Below are 16,508 nucleotides of genomic sequence, written 5' to 3'. Positions count from 1 at the left end.
AGGTATTTGAGTATCTTATCAGCTGCTAAGATCTAAAGAGATTTTTCTTTCCAGAAATACAAAGTGAAATTAGTTAAGCTATATCACTATATCAGAGAAATTAATAACTAAAATAATGTATTTCTAAATAAATCTGAATTTTGAGTTTGACCTTTGAGTAAAAAGGAAAAAAATACAGCTTACTGCAGGCTTCCTCCATTTAATAACTTTTTAGAAGCTGAGTATTTCATAGGAATCCATTACATCAAGAAAACAAAAAATTAATGTTTGGCATGGTTGTGAGAAGTGACTGAGACCTGGGACTCTGTCTCCAGCTAACAGAGTTTTCTCCCTCATTTGCATTCTCTGAGAACAAAATGGATCTGGAATCCAAAAAGTGGCTAACATTGCATAAATAATTTTGTAACATCATATGGCCTCAGCTGCAAGTTGCTACCATTACGGAAGAAAATTAACCAGGGGAGACTCATATCAATCAGTTTTGTTTAGTAGCTCAGAAGGAGTACAGGGGCAGGGACACAACTGGCAATAGAGTTCATCACTAACTAATTTAAAAAAAAAAAAGAAGTAATGGATAAAAAATGAGTCAACTCTTTCAACTCTGTCAACTATTACAATAATAAAGTAACTTCAGCCTCTAACTTGTTACAATTCATTCTTTCAGCAAGACTTATTTTTGTTATGGACAAAGTTGTCTTTTATTTACAGAGTTGTAATTTCCATTTTTATTTCTTTTGTCAGCTTTTAAATTTTGCCTTTTGAGAAATCATGACATGTATCTGATACTGTAAGTACTATGCTCTACAGAAGCCATATTTAGGTACTGTAACACTTGAGAGCTGAAATGCTGAGTAGTTGCTATGATCATGGCCACCAAAGCCAAATTCTTTCTTTCATAGAAGGCAAATTGTTAATCCAGTGCCTCGCCATACTCCTAAAAATGTATTAGTGCCATTAAATCCCTCCTTGCAAGGGATGATCACAAAACCAGTATCTTAACCACACATAAGGTAATTCTATAGTTTTTAAATTATCAGAAGACACGGAAACTGTTATGAGTATTTTACTTACAGGCTCAGGGACTTTCACATTCTCAGACAAAATCATAGATTTGCTTTGGCTCATTCTATCGTGGTGACTGTTGGCATTTTTGATCCTCATTTGAACAGCCCCCGTACTGTGGTGGGAAGGATTAGGCTTTTCGGAGGCCATACCAGAAGCTGCAGACCTTTCCACAGTTACTGGGTTGACCTGAAGAACATAAAATAAGAGCATTAGGAATCCTCCATGCAAAAATGCATCAATGCCAGTTATATGTCACTGTAGTCAGGAGAAGCTGAGTTATCTTGCTGGCAAGATCTTGATCTTCTTTGAACACCAGGATAACTATCAGCTGTGTCAGCCTGTAGTTTTATTACTGTCCTTATCACTCACCCATCCAAACTGCGTTGGAAGAGTTAGTTTATGTAAAAGATTATCCTTATCTCAAAAGCCATTCTCGTCTATGGTGTAATCTCCCTGCAAGCCTCTGTCACGTCCAGCTGGCAGCCACTACATTTTCTCTTTGGCCCTGCTCACGCTACACATTTTCAATCTTGCAAAGGAAAACGACATGCTGTGAAGCCAATTAACATAACTTACCTCCACAGTTCAATACATGCATGTTACAAGTGCATTGCAGGACCATACTGCAACCCTGTTAGTGTTCTAGATTCAAACCCAGATCTAATAAAATTTCACTTATTTTTTATATTCTAATAACAACAGGGATAGGATTTTTATCTCTCTTGTTCATTTTAAAAAATTTGGAAATGAAGAACTGGCTGAGCACATCAGCTCTCAAGCCCTTGGAAGAACAGAGGGAACTCATAGAGAATGATCACCTTCTCTAGCAGTGCTGCTGTTCAACCTCCTGTGTCAGCCTTAGTGCAACTCAATAAACTGCATGTTGACAATTTAAATTCCCAAAACGTTTTTCATCAGCAAGAGTTGCTTCATAGTTCTTGTACAAAACATCAGGACAGTGGTGTACAGCACTTTCTCTACTTTCCTCCTTCCCTTCCCCAGTTCACCCTGGCACTACTATATGTAAGTTGTGGGAGAAGTAATATGGTAAGAGTCACGAGAAAACTTGCTATTTATATTCCTGTGTAACTGTAGGAGAAAATGGGTGAGGAAGAGATGCTATATAAGCTGGTTTCCCAATTATGGAGCCAGAGCAATGGAAATCCATTTAAACGCAGTTATAATATAAACTGTTGAAAATCAGCATTTTCCAAATGGGTTTGAAGATCACGACTTTTTCTAGCAATATCTCCCCAACCTCTGAAGACTCTAAAAGATGAAATTCCCTGATTTTAAGAATGTCAATTTTTATGAAGGCATCAGAGGAGAGGAAGATACTGTACCAGTGTGAGAGAAAGAGATGAGGAGCACTACTGCATGTCTCTGGGCAAGACCATAGCTATTATGTTGGTGGAAGGACACAACCCTCCTTGCTTCACCCTCTCCTAGCCTTGATAAATCAATTCCTTACAGAAAACTGCCTCACATATAGAGAATGATAATGAGAGGTCATGTAGTCACAGAATGGTTGAGGTTGGAAAAGACATCTGAAAGTCATCTGGTCCAAGTCCCCTGCTCAAGCAGGACCACCTAGAGATAGTTGCCCAGGGCCATGTCCAGAATGCTTTTGAATATCTTCAGGGGGATTTGGACTCATAAGCTAAAGTAATGGAAATACAAGGAAACACAGCACCCTTGAAGAGAGAAATGAGAAGTGCTTCAAAATTAACCATTACTCACTCAATATTATGAGCTGTGATAGAAACACTAATTTTAATATAAGCAGCGTTAAAGCTTATGATCATGACAGCTTCCTACATTGAATTAGTTACTCAAGGTTCCCTACAGAAGTTAAATCACAGAAAAAAAGAGGAGAAAAATAGCCTAAAGCTATTTTTATATATGTCCTGCTGCTCAGGATTATGTATGTCTGTTTTTGCTGTGAGTTGGTGTATGACACCGGGGAAAACTCTTTAAGTGGACCTTTGGTAGACAACGCTGAGTGTTCTCCATCCCCAAGACACTTTTTACCACCCTCCAGAGCAGTTGCTGCTCAAACCCATATCACGGTGACACTTTGCCATTTTGGCAGTAAGGTCTGCAGCAGCTCTAAGTAGGAAATGATTTTTTTCCTCCTTCTAAACTTGGAGAATCAACCCATTTTGTATTTCATGTTGGTATCAAATCAAAACTGCTTCTCAACAGATTTTCAGTAGGCTCCAGGCTGGAGAGCTGATCAGACTTGAGAGACAAGAGCGACACTGGCTCTGTCACCAATCCAATGTTTGGCTGGAGCACATCTCTCAGATTTTCTTCTGAAATCTCCCACCTATAAGACTCTGACATATCTCTTCTTGGGAGCATTATGAGTTTTAATTAGCTAGTGTCTGCCTGGTGTTGTTGGCACATGAAGTGCTATAAAAAAGCTTAATAGTATGACAAAGTCATGCCCTGGATCTCAAATAGGAACACAGTCAGTAAATGATAAGTCTGAAAGGACTTCTGAAAATGTTTATTCTAATCTTGTTGAACCTTGGTTCATTTTCCCCAAACCTGGAACTAATTCACACACATCGGAGTATAACAAGGATACTGAGGTACCCAAGTTACAGGAACTACCATAAAAGATAAAAACCCAAATCTCAAAATTTTCATAATCAGATCTTTTTTGTCTTAGTATAGAACATGGTGAGATCCCGCACAATATTGCAGGACATGAAGGAAAAGTACATGTTACAGAAGTTGCTCCTTTAGGATTTCTAGGTAGAGATCCTTTGCTGCCCAAACTCCATTGACTCCTGACAGTGTTACCGGCCCTGCATGCCAGTAGATGGCACCCTGAATATGAGCTCCACAAGTGCAACAGCATTGCATTTACATTTGCAAGAAGATTTTCATAACGCTTGCACTCTGCCCTCTTTTTTTTTTTTAGTCTTTTTTTTAAGACTTTTAAAAAATAAGAGGGGAAGACAGGAAAAAGATAAAATATTAACAGAAAAAGGATCCTATCTGATGCTTTTATTATTTCAAGCTTCCAAACTGTTATTAACAGCATTAGGACCAAATTTCGGCTGGTTTTGCGGGGGACTTCATTTCACTATGGAAAGCAGAGATGCCAAGTCTGTGCAACTGCTTCTGAGGAACTCTATGTTCATTATACAATTGGTTAATATGCTTTTTGGCAAACAGTTAGCATCTGAAAATAAATTTTAGTTTTGAAATCTCCTAAGGTTGATTTGCTGAAGAAAGGCATTAAACCAAGACGGAATTTACCTCCCTCCCCTCTCTGTTGTTTGTAGGGTTCTTTGGGGCAAAGAAGCAGCATAACTTTAAGACATTCACGTAAGAGGAGAGAAAGAGGGAAACACCCTGAAAAATCCTCTTGGAAGTACCTGTTTTGGGGCACTGTGGAACAGAAGTGACAGGTTGGATAAGAGTAGGGAAAAGTCAGGACAAGCACAAGAAAAACCCTGGACATGAAGAAGGATGAACGATATGGGAAAGGAAAACTGATTCATAGAGTTGGTAAAAAGGTCACATTGGATATGAGAAAGAAAAACTTTAAATTCTGGAGGCTGGATAGATCATCTTACTTATGGGGCAAGAAACACTACTGAGCTGTAGGGACAAAATCATCTTTCTGTCTGGGATGGGAAAACAATTCAGTCCTATGCAGCCAGTCACTTTTGGAGATAACCTAAGGAGTTCAAAAGCCCCCAATGAAGGAAGAAGCAGTTCATACTTTAAATGAAATTTGCGACCTCAGTGGTCAACACCTTGCCCATAAATTGGTACATGTGTTTGAGATGCTCAGAGAGAAGGATAAGCCTGCTCCAGCAAGTAGCACAGCATCCCGATGGTGAATCAGGTTGCACTGAAGCCAGTGTTCAGAGGCCAAGTACAGGTGTGAGGTGGTTGCTAACTAATCAAGTGACATTTGACATGTATGGCTGTTCAGTGGTTAAGATCCTAAAACCCTCATTTCTGAACATACAGTTGACTTTCAAACACACAGTGTGGAAGTAATGAATATTACTGAGATGAAAAATTGAAAATTTTTGGATGCAAATCTGTACACACAGTAAAGCCATCCCATTTCTGAGAATCAAGCCCAGGTTAAAAGAGTAACACAGAAAATTGCGGAGATCAGATCTCGATCTTTCTCACAAAGTGCTGAGTCTTGGCAAAACTATCTTCAAGAGTATTTGTAATATTTCTTTTAAAAACAGTGCTTTCACAAAAACTTAATGTTTGATAACAGTGAAAATATTTCAAGTATTTCTCATTATCTTTTGATGGGGAAAAATTCTTTTCTGCCTTTTCTCTTCAAAAAGAAAAAGGACACAATAAAGAAAACAAAGTAACATTGTTAACTTCCTAACAAAAAGCAAAACAGAACAAAACAAACCCTTCCTTTTGCTGTTTATATTTTCCCTGAGAAAAAGGAAAAATATACTTTTTAGTTTTTTTGAAAAAAATAAAGAAGTGAATTGTTCACCTCACTATGTCTTTGGTGGCTTAATTACAGCTTCTGTCCCACAACGATAGCCAGATAAGTGTTCCCTCCTACAGCAGCTCACAGACCTAAAGGAAGTTTCATATTGCAGTTATCAGGATTTCCATCTATTTTGACATGTTGCTTTGTCCACGTGTTGATCATTCCACAGTGCATGGACTGACCAGTATTACCCAAGAACTTAATTTCACAACTTTTGGTACAGTATACGTAAAGTTAGCATATAGGTTTTCTACAAAGCAAAGTGTTAGTTCTTCAAGAAACAAGAGTTATCAGTATTTCTAAATTTTGGTTTGAGCTACACCTACATTTCCTACAGCTTCATACAGTGAAAGACAGAATGCAATTGTTAAATCATCTGCAACTTGTACCAAGTAGTTGTAACAAGTACTTTTATCTAAGAAAGGGTAAAAAAATCTATCCATGATTTATTCAGCTCTGGGGCCCGCAACAAAAGAGGAATGTGGACCAGTTGGAGCAAGTCCAGAGGAGGGCCACAAAGATGTCCAAAGGGCTGGAGCACATCTTCCATGAAGACAGGCTGAGAGCTCTGGGGTTGTTCAGGCTGGAGAAGTGCAGCCTCCCAGTGGGAACTCTCCCAGGGATCAACAAGAAAGCTGGAGAGGGGTGTTTTACAAGGGCCTGTATGTATAGGTCAAGGGGGAATGGCTTTAAACTGAAAAAAGGAAGTTTTAGATTAGATATTAAAAAGAATTTCTTTACGATGAGGGTGGTGAGACATAGGAACTGATTGCCCAGAGGAGCTGTGTCTGCCTCATCCCTGGAAGAGTTCATGGCCCGGTTGGAAGGGGTTTTGACCAACTAGGTTGCTCAACAACCAGGAAGGTGTTCCTGCCTATGGCAGGAGGGTTAGAACTAGATGATCTTTATGTCCCTTCCAAAGCAAAAACATTCTATGTTCCTATGGTATAACTAAAATAAGCTTTTAATTTCTTCCAACTTTGCTCCTTGTGACATATGCAGCACTATTAAGTCAGAAGCATAATGAACATGGAAGTGCTCAACATAGTAATATGAAGACACTGCAAAATTAAAGTGCATCTTGTTATATTCACTAATTCCCTTCTGCTGAAGAGCATATCACACATGAAGAGCATCCATTAAAATTTAATGAAACTATATTACAAAAGAATAAAAATCAGCAGTAGGTTCACTATTACACTGGACCTGTGAGCCTGAGAAAACATAAAAATTCAAAAGGAATTAAGAGTTAACAAATGGAAAAAAAAAAAAAAGAATCCCCTTCCCCCAAAAAAAAGAATCCCAAAAAAGAAAAAACACAAAACCAAGCTAATGCCACACATGTGGTGTCAAAGCGTTCTTGTAAATGAGAAAATGTATTTCTGTGTCTGTGAAAGAAGTGTTTAAAATCAACACACCTACGTAAATATTTCTGATGCTGGGTTTTGCTGTTAGCCGTTGCTACACTGTTAACAATCTCTGCCGAAGTACAGCTCAGGAGCAGTAACACAAAACTGCTGGAAATAAATGGGGACAGATGAAAAAGCTGTAGGTAAAGAGGGAGGGTAACAAGTAAACTGCCACATAGCTTTTTTCAATTATTCTTATCTGCACTCTGCTGTGTGGGGTTTTTTTTTTTTTCCTCAACCATCCCCACCACGCTGCTCTCACAGCTAATGTGTCACGCATATGCTCCCAGGGCTCGGATGCAAACAGCAAAGGCTGCTGAGGGGATACCGTGTTCTGGGTTGGTGCCCAGAAGTGTCCCAAAGCTAGTTTATCTTATAAAACCAAAAAATTCCATTGTAATGGAAATCCAAAGCAGATGTAACATTGCTATGCCTTTTTCTTTGCAGAAAGATATCGTTCGGCCTGAAATAATTTGTACTTAGGAAGTAGCACTAATTCCAACCATCAGTCACATCTCTAGTCAAAGTAGAAGATCAGGAACAACACTACTGCCTGGGTCTTCTGGTTGTATCCTTTTATATCAGGTAGACAATAAAACAAAATTTCATGCCGAGTTCATTCCGCTGTAAAATGTTAAATGTCCTAAACACAATGCACAGCTTTCCTTATCAACTAAAATTGCAATCTCATCAGTAAACATCAGTGAGTTAGTTGATACATCTTAAGTCCTACAAAAGCTAAGCTCATCAGCATTAATCATCACACCCCCTTTTATTTTTTTTTACCTGTTGCAACCATATTAGACTTTCAGTGGTGCCTCTCAGAACAGAAAACACATTGAGCAATGGTCATGGGTGTCATCTTACCTTATGTGTCTAAAGGCTGGTATGTACTCTTTTCTAGTCTAGTATTTGATGCCTTTCTGCAAATAAAAGCAGAAATGGCCCATAGAGTTCTTCAGGCAACTCTAATCTACATGTACAGTTACCCTTGCCTCTCCTGTGGTCAAAGAGTAAAATATCTTTTTTGTTTTGTTTGTAGTAATATCACACTGCCTAGCATTTCCCTGCTGCTATGTATGGAATACATTGCTCAGGCCATTATTCACAATTTTATTTATACCCTGAGGTATATAATCCAGTTCTATGAAGGATGAAATTAAATGCCAATTTCTTGACACAGCTTGGCCCACACCATAGCATGTTTCTCAGTAACCTATCAACAAAAATTAAAGCATTTTCAAGTATGATTGTTAAAACAACTCTTAGGCTAAAGAATCTTTTATCCTTGAGTTTTTTACTTGATCCTTGATATGATGATCATTTCAAATTTTTTGGTTTACTCTCTCATATTAAGAGAGGGTTATATTTTATAATAACAGTTAATAACTACATAATTCTTATGATTGAAATCTCAGGTACCAGCTTAATATCCAGCAGGAACAGAGTGTTCCAACGGAGTATTATTTACAATAATTTCTTCCTAGTTTCTGCAATACAGGGCATGTGCTTCCAGACAGGTCTTAAAGGCCTGACCCTGATCTCAGGTTCACAGTGAACCCACTGTAGTTGATGGAATTACAGAAAACCAGAAATAACATCAAGCACACCCAAGGAGGAAAGCTAAAGTATTACAGAGCCAGGTATGGAAATACACTTTGCAATGAGCTGCAAGAAGGAAGGACACAGACTTGCACCACGGTACAACAGTAACTACGTTGTTTTATTTTGGGTCTAAGAATATACTTTAAGGTTGTTTTCATAACTGAGTTCTTGAGAATTAAATTGTTAAAACACAGTACTTAATTTCTTATTTCTGATAGTTACCACACATATTAGGAATATCCGAATCTCTACTTACAGTATGTCACAGCTTTGCAGGAGTGTGAAGTCTATGCTTCACAATAACTTAGTGACTGCCATAGATTGATGCTTCAGTGATTTCCTGCCCATTGGTCACAGCACTAAAAATATGAGTGGCTTACTGATATGAAGATTGACAGAAGGTTTTTGTCTTTTTTTTTTTTTTTGTATTTTACACAACAAAAATATTAAAAGGATAAAATAATAGAAGACTGATATTGAGTCCCACTTTCTAGCAGATGTCAGCAAAATGCTTAACCAAATATACAGTTCCAGTGGAAATACTATTAATCTTTACAAATTGTTGCTTGATTTGTCTCATGGATTGGATGAATAGAGACATGAAGACAGGAAATTTAAATAGCTGTGCTATACTGGCAATGGCTATCAATGAGGTTTTAGGCAGGGACCTGAAGTTGTCCTTTGTGTCATTCTGAAATTTTGTAGAAGATCATAGCTGAACGCATCAGGGTCTGTTTCCTGCTATACACGAACCTTTAAAAATAGCAAGATCAAATGACAAAGAAAAACAGGAATCTGGTTAAGTGTCTTGTATCCTATAGGGCAGAGATGTGCTGTATCTTAAAATGTTTTCAAATGGCCAAAGAATTAGAAAAAGAGAATGGGAGACAGTTACCATTCTGAAGTTGCACAGATACAACAAACTCTTCACATCCATATTTAATGACTACAGATCCAACTCTAATTTTGTAATCCTCTATGACCTGCTGTCTACAGGACTTCCTTACACAAGAAAAGCTTGCTAGGAAATATCACTAGGATATTACTGGAAACAACAAAAAGATGCAGTAGGGTAAAAGAGCCTAGTGTCTTCAACTCAGCAGGTGACTGCATATGGTTATGTCTCTTCTTTCATCACATAGTTTCTTAATTATATCACATGTGGTAACACCTGTTTCAAAAGTTTGTCTGTTTCAATATATCATATAGGATAGTATAACACTATCCCATACTGTTCACCACTCCTATGTCGATTTAATATCTCACATTCAAGTGGAACTTGAAGCTAAAAGTATCCTTTGTGTACAGTTTGGCCTGCATATGCTCTGGGAACAGTCGTCCATAGTAGAAATTCAGTTGAATATGTAGAAGAACATGCCTGGGAAAAATTGCTACTTCTAGGTCTTACTGCTGGCAATGCATTTCATTTCTTTCTGGAGTGCATCTGATCTGCGACACCTGCCTCCATTTTCTATGCTGTGGAAGCTAGACTACAATCCTTCAAATGATGAATCTTAGTCATATATGCACAGTATTAAAAAAACAAACCATGACTATCATCTTATACATAACACTTCTAATGCATCCTACAACACTGGGTAGGAGTATGGTTTAGATATTAGACCAATGGCAGCAAGTAGTTTACAGCATCATAAAAGTTCATAACAATTTAATTGATCCAACACCAGATAAGACCTGAGAAGTCCTAGAGGGAAATGCTTGGTTACTCCTGACCTGACCTTACCTGACACATGAGGAAAAGGTAATTTCCTTCTACCTCCTTCCTTTTTGCTATACATTTACATACTGCAGATGAGTACAGAGTAGAGTCATGGCTTTTCAACCACCACAAGTAAGACTAGCCAGCTCTAAACTCATTTTGCACCTGCATATGATGCTTGTCAAATGGTAACTTTTTAGTTTAAAGCTGTCTAATTCTGAATAAAAAAAAATCCAATGTTTTCTCTAGGAAGATCACATAAGAATCACAAATTTTCTCCGGTACTTGAAAGAAATCTGTTCCTATAGACTAAATGTTCAGAAAAGTGTTGTTACTTTTAATGTTGCCAGATCTGAAGTGATGAGATACTATGGGAAAGGTTATTCTTGCAGTATTTACAGACACAAGCAGAAGCAGAAGTGACAGAAATTTCAAAGTAAGACTGCTTGAAATACTTCCAGCTCAATTTTGCAGAACTTCTCCTCACAGAGATTCAGATATTCATCCAAACTTTCCATGCTTACCTGAACTAGACATGTGGTGATGTTAATTTTGGAACAGCCCAAACTCTCTGGAGAAGTAGAAGAATTAGTACCACATGACAAACTGATGTATTAGAAAAATATTTTTTAAACGCCTGAAAGATTGCTGCAAATAGGCAAAGAAAGAAACTTCCTATAAGTTCTCAATTTCAGAGCTTTGCCGACAGAAATTTTGGTTTCAATTTGACAGCAGCTATATAAACAAGCTATCACAAAGCTAACTCGGGCAGGATGTTACAGCATATTTGTGACCTTCACCACATTCAGGCACATGTTCCGCTGGCTGATCCATGGGGGAGGAAGCACATCATTTTCATCACTGAGTAAGACTATACCCAATTTTTATCGCTCTAAATCAGTTGTGCACTACTGAACACTTGGGGCAGTTGTAAATCATGTCTTAGATTGCTTCCTGGCCCTTAGTCCCTGCAGCAGCAGCATCTCCTTCACTCGAAAAAATGCCCTACTGAACTGTGTTTAGTGAAAGAGTGGCTGTTGTTTTAACCTCTTCAAGTATCTTAGAGTCCTTTATCTTAGTAGTTAAAATGCATATTTGCCTTGTCTTAATCCATTTTGCAGTTCCATATACCCATCATCCTACCTGTCTGTAAAGATGAGATGCTGAGATTATTGAATAGGAAAGGCTTTAAAGCTTCTCAGATTTTAAAAACAAATTAAAAAATAAAGTTATAATAAAACTATTTTCTCTAAAACATAATAAAACTATTTCTTCCTGCCTCAAGAGCATCTACAAGAGGCTTGTCCCTCATTCAGACAATAATACCCCCTCCCGCTTGTTCCCCAGGATAATGTTCAAATTCCCTTTGCTGTGCACATGAAACAGTCTCTCCTATCCTCTCTCAACCTTCCTCCATAGATATCTGCAGCAGTTTTTGTGCTGTGATCCTACAGCTGCTGCCTTACTTCTTCTCACTGCTCCCACTTCCCATCTGAGGGGGGAAAAAAAAGCTCCAGACACTTTTAATGTGTTCCCACACTCCATCTCCACTTTCCTTTGCAGAGCTCCGGGTTCTGCTCTTATAAGAGGCACTGCTGTGAAACACAGCAGAGCCAGCACCTACAAATTTAGGAGAAAACTTTTAAGGTACAGCAGGAACTAGAATGGGAAATTCTTTGAGGCTTGCATCAAGCAAGCCCCTGGTTTGCTTTCTTCACTAGCCACCTGTGCAATGGCCCAGAGCAGAACACAAGGCGGCAGGAGTGCCTGCCCCACTGTGCTGCTCCTCAGCACCACACCACAAAGTGGGGAGAAGACAAAGGCTTTATGTGATATGGTTTATGTGATAGTATCTGATATCACATTTTGTAGCTAAGATGTCTGCTTTCTGCAAAGGTGAAATACCAAGGGTATTGTGGTGTCAAAAATATGTATTTTTTCATTATGCAAGAAGTTTGAGCATAGGCTCTGTTAATTATATCTAAAATTTTTACTGCAAATGTATGTTGTTTTGTAAAGGATCAATGAAATATTTATTTCATTAAGGTGGTTCAACATGACTCCAGAAACCTTATATGCATACTTTCTATGGGCCAGGAGAGCAGAGCCCACCTGTGCCATGAGTCCTACCACAGATTTGCTGCACTTGGTAGGAGCAGCCAGTAACAATGACGGCAGGAATACAGCAGTACCAGATCTGCATGTGAAAACCAACAGTCATGGTAAGAAGAGTCATCTGCCCTCAGCATGACTAAGAGCAAAAATACTTAACAAGCATTGCATTTTCTGTTGGCTGTGAGTTTATTAGATAGTGTGGTAACATGCAGAGCTGATAGACTCCTCAGATCCCTTGCTGGAGGAAAGTGCACTCTGCTCAAGTGAGCCTTTGCAGTCCTACATACCTGAGTTAAAAACTCACTACAGCACATCAACATTATTCCCGAAACATCTATATCTTGGTGCATGATACAAGTCTGATAAGAAATCTCTGCATTTAACATTTTTCATTCTCTCATTTCACACTATTTTTGCTCCACATTTTAATATATTCCGTCACTTACTCACATTCTAGGAAAGCTTTTATAAAAAGATCCAAAATTTAGATGAAAATTAAAAATAGAAAATTTTTCCCATTAAAATCTCTGTGTAGCAATTCTGAATGTCTCAGGCCTGTATGGCTGCATACTACTCAATTCAGAGCCAGCGGTACACTGTCCAAAGCAAATTAAAGAAAGGGTTGACTTTCTCTAAGTCTCCGCTAAGGCTAGGGGCACTCCTTGCCTTTGCACAAGGAAGTAGTGACATGTTTTAACTTGGGCTGTTTTTCCTTCCTTTGCCCCTCCAAGAAGAATGGATGGATTAATGCCACCACTTAGTCCAAAAATCATCATAAGAATTTGAATACTCATGACTACTGCTTACTATAATTTGCTTTTTTTGCTAATAAAGTAACCAAGCATGCAATGTATTTCTGATAATAGAAATATTAATCTTTCTAGATCAGGCCTCAGCACTACTCAGCCCAAAACACAAAAGGTGGCATGTATCAGAGCAGCTTGGCCCGTTGGCAAATCTGATGTAACACCTTTCTAGTGGAAAATGTTGACTCATTTGTGGCAAAGACATTCACTAGAAATGCATTTTGTCTGAACGAGCCCATGGAGTGTTCTGTTGGTGTTTGCTGTGGATGTCCATGGTATTACCATAAGGCTCTCCTGCACTATGTGTGGGAATTTGGCTCTGGCCAGAATCGCCATGTAGGCTAGGGATCCCCCAACCAGTGGGACACACTTCCAAGTGTTGGTTCCTTTCCCCTACCATGGACCACTCAGCTCCTCCAACTCCACTGTCCCAGGCAGACATCAGGCCAGCCCAGCAGCAGGTGCTTACTCAGCTGCAGTGGAAACACCAGAAATACTGAGAGTATCCTGACACCCAGCAAGCCAGCCATGGAGTAGACTCTCTTGGAGACAGAACTCCAGAGCTTCAATTGTCTTCATAAAATACCTGTGTCATTTCCTTCCTCAACCACAAAGGAAGAGAATTTAGTAACATCCTGAGCAGCAAACAAGTTCAGGTGCTAAGCACTATGGCTTGCCTAGGAGGAGCTTTGATATCTGGTTCAGTACCAAATACAGCGGTGGCTTTGCTCAGGGTGCGGCAGGAAAAGAATTAAGAAACAGAGAACAAGCACATAGTTAAAGCACATCTCTTCAGCTCTAAGCCACATTCACTTCTGTTTTTTCTTCATCTTTGTCTCTCCCTCCCCTCTTATCACGTTTCAATTGTGCTGAAAAATGGTGTATGTCTTGGATAAGGAATCAGAAGTCACTTTAAGTTCATTTATGTGAGTTCTGTGCCTGTTTAGTATATCAGGCACAGGCTTTGGAAGAAATATTTATGAAAAACCACAGTACAAACCCACAACACCTGGCTTAACTACAAGTGAATGATTTAATACCTGTCAATCTCAAATGGTAGGAAGTGTTGTATTGTGTCTTCAACAACCTTGAACCACTAACCATAGCAATATCAAACTTGCTTAGTTAATTTATTGGACATCCTTCAGTAGGTATCTGTGCACTATTGAGTTAGTATTTTACTGTGTAACTTATATATACCCCTAGAAATTTAGAAGCTAATTTGAATACCAGTATCTGTTTAATCCTCTCATATCTTTCCTACTCAATTTCCAAAACACTTCTTTCTTATGTTAACTGAGTGGAAATATAGAGAAATTAAGAAAAAAAGGCCAAAATTTTCAAGCATCTATGAATTCTGGGTTCTTAATTGCTGGTAAAGAGGACTCACTTTACACATGCGGACCACAACACTTCTAGAGATTTTCAGCATGAGCCAATAAGGCACTGAAAATCTGCTCTAGCATGACCTGGCTGCATCCACAGACTGAGTTCTAACATGAATTAGATTTGCCCTATGATCAGTTTGCAACATCTAAATGTCTCTGCCCAGAAAATTAATGCCTGCTTTTCTCATTCAGACAGCTTTCCTTAAACAAAAAAAAAAAAAAAAAAAAAAAGGAAAGATCCAATAGCATTTCTTTTACTCCTATTTCAGTCAACCTGGAATTTTGTGCCCCAAGGTGTTTCAAGTTATAGTAAAGATGATGGAAGTCTACAGAGGTCTATTTAAGGTCTCATTCTTAAATAGATCTGCATTGAGGAAGTCCCTCTGCAAATGAGAAGCTAGTACTGTTTGTTTTGTAGAGAGTCTCCAAAGCAACTTTTTTATAGTATTTCTCAAAACAGGGAAGATTGACAGAGGCATGTCAAGTGCATTAAGGCACAATCTTAACATCCAGCACAGCAAAGAAACAACCACCTCTGTCCTTCAGATGTCAATAAGAGAGGGGTCGGTGAAATTTAAATTCACTGAGATCACTGGCTGAAGCAGACCAACCTTGTAAGAAGGTTTCAGGAAGAGGTAACACCAATGCCTCCTGACCTAGACCAAGTACATAGGTTCCCAAATGCACATTCAACAGGGCTGCATGCTGTTGTGAGCAAGCTGAAGGCAGCAGGGATTTCAGTTTACTCTAAGAAGACATTACAGCAAGTAGTTTGATGGTGACAAAAGCTGTTACAAGCACTAGTAAGTGGAAAAAGAGACAGTTTTGTGCAAGTTGTGTATCCAGATAAAGAAATCTGCTGTTGTGCTCTGAATGACACTTGAATTATCATGGAAGATAGATACACAGTCAAAAGCTGGGTCAAAATTTTATCCCATCTGTTTTCTTCAGGACTAATGTTACCAAGAGTGAATCCAGAAGAATGATCAAAGCATCTTCATAGAATGATATCCATCAATATCAACTTCTGTCTTTGTAGCATTGAGAAATAGGTTTGATTTACTCATGTCTTATGAGAAAAGTGTAGCGTAGAGACTTTAGCTAGAGCTCAAGTGCTGCTGTGTTTTGTCTTTAAGAGATCAGGTCAAACAACACCTAAACACAATTAAATACATTCCTTAAAAAATGCCATGCTTCAGGTTTTTAATTAAAAACACACCTGAGCACTAACAGGCTTCCCCAATATCAAGAGAGAGTTTCTCGCGGCATGCAGGCTTTAAGAACTCATTAAATGGTTAGCAGTTCACACTGAGCTGACACAGCACAAAGGCATTAAAAAAAAAAAAAAAGTCATGAAAAATAGGCAAGTATCAGAATTACACATCGTGAGCATAAAAAAATTCAGAAGATGCTGCCTATAACCCACTAAGCCACATATGAAACAGGCCATAGTAAAGCAGTCCACACTGTGCAAAGACTGTGGGACTGCTTAGCAGAGAACCAGACTGAAGCCTCTGAGCAGCATAGTAAAAGTCATCCTCACTCCAGCACCAGACGTCATGATGGGTGCTTCATCTCACTTGCATGGAGTACTACTTTCTAGAGCCTTACCTGAAGCTTGTCATTGCAAAGAAGCAATAATTTCTGGGGCCAGAACTAGATAGAGAAATCCAAACCAGAACTGTGTACAGCTGTTTTAGTTAACCTAGCACCACGTCTGAGATTGTAAGTGTTATGCCACCAAAAAACTGCGAAAAAAATCTAAATGTGTCTCTGTCACCATTTTAGTTTCTGGTTCCTGCCTTGCTCTAGGTAGGGAGGAACACGCACGAGACCATGGTCTGATACAGACCTCGTCGTTGCTACCCTGGCAATCCCAGCCCTGGTGAAAGGGTCACACAA

General features: G+C 38.8%; 1 protein-coding gene across 1 annotated transcript in view; it reads right to left on the bottom strand.

Annotated features, from left to right (window-relative positions):
* Positions 1-13,554, bottom strand: part of ARHGAP15 (Rho GTPase activating protein 15) — a gene marked incomplete at its 3' end in the record, with an annotated part of 220,493 nt that extends 206,939 nt beyond the window's left edge. Inside the window, exons 1-2 of the mRNA XM_010018517.1 lie at positions 13,501-13,554; positions 1,072-1,251 (exon numbers count right to left, since the gene is read on the bottom strand). Coding sequence (XP_010016819.1) covers positions 1,072-1,251; positions 13,501-13,554 — 234 coding nt within the window. The remainder of the gene's footprint in view (positions 1-1,071; positions 1,252-13,500) is intronic.
* Between the last annotated feature and the right edge of the window lie 2,954 nt (positions 13,555-16,508).

This window comes from Nestor notabilis, unplaced genomic scaffold (genome assembly GCF_000696875.1).
Source record: "Nestor notabilis isolate BGI_N333 unplaced genomic scaffold, ASM69687v1 scaffold147, whole genome shotgun sequence".
Lineage (NCBI taxonomy): Eukaryota > Metazoa > Chordata > Aves > Psittaciformes > Psittacidae > Nestor > Nestor notabilis.
The sequence above is the reverse complement of the archived record's forward strand: the minus strand, read 5'-3'. Positions and strand labels throughout refer to the sequence as shown.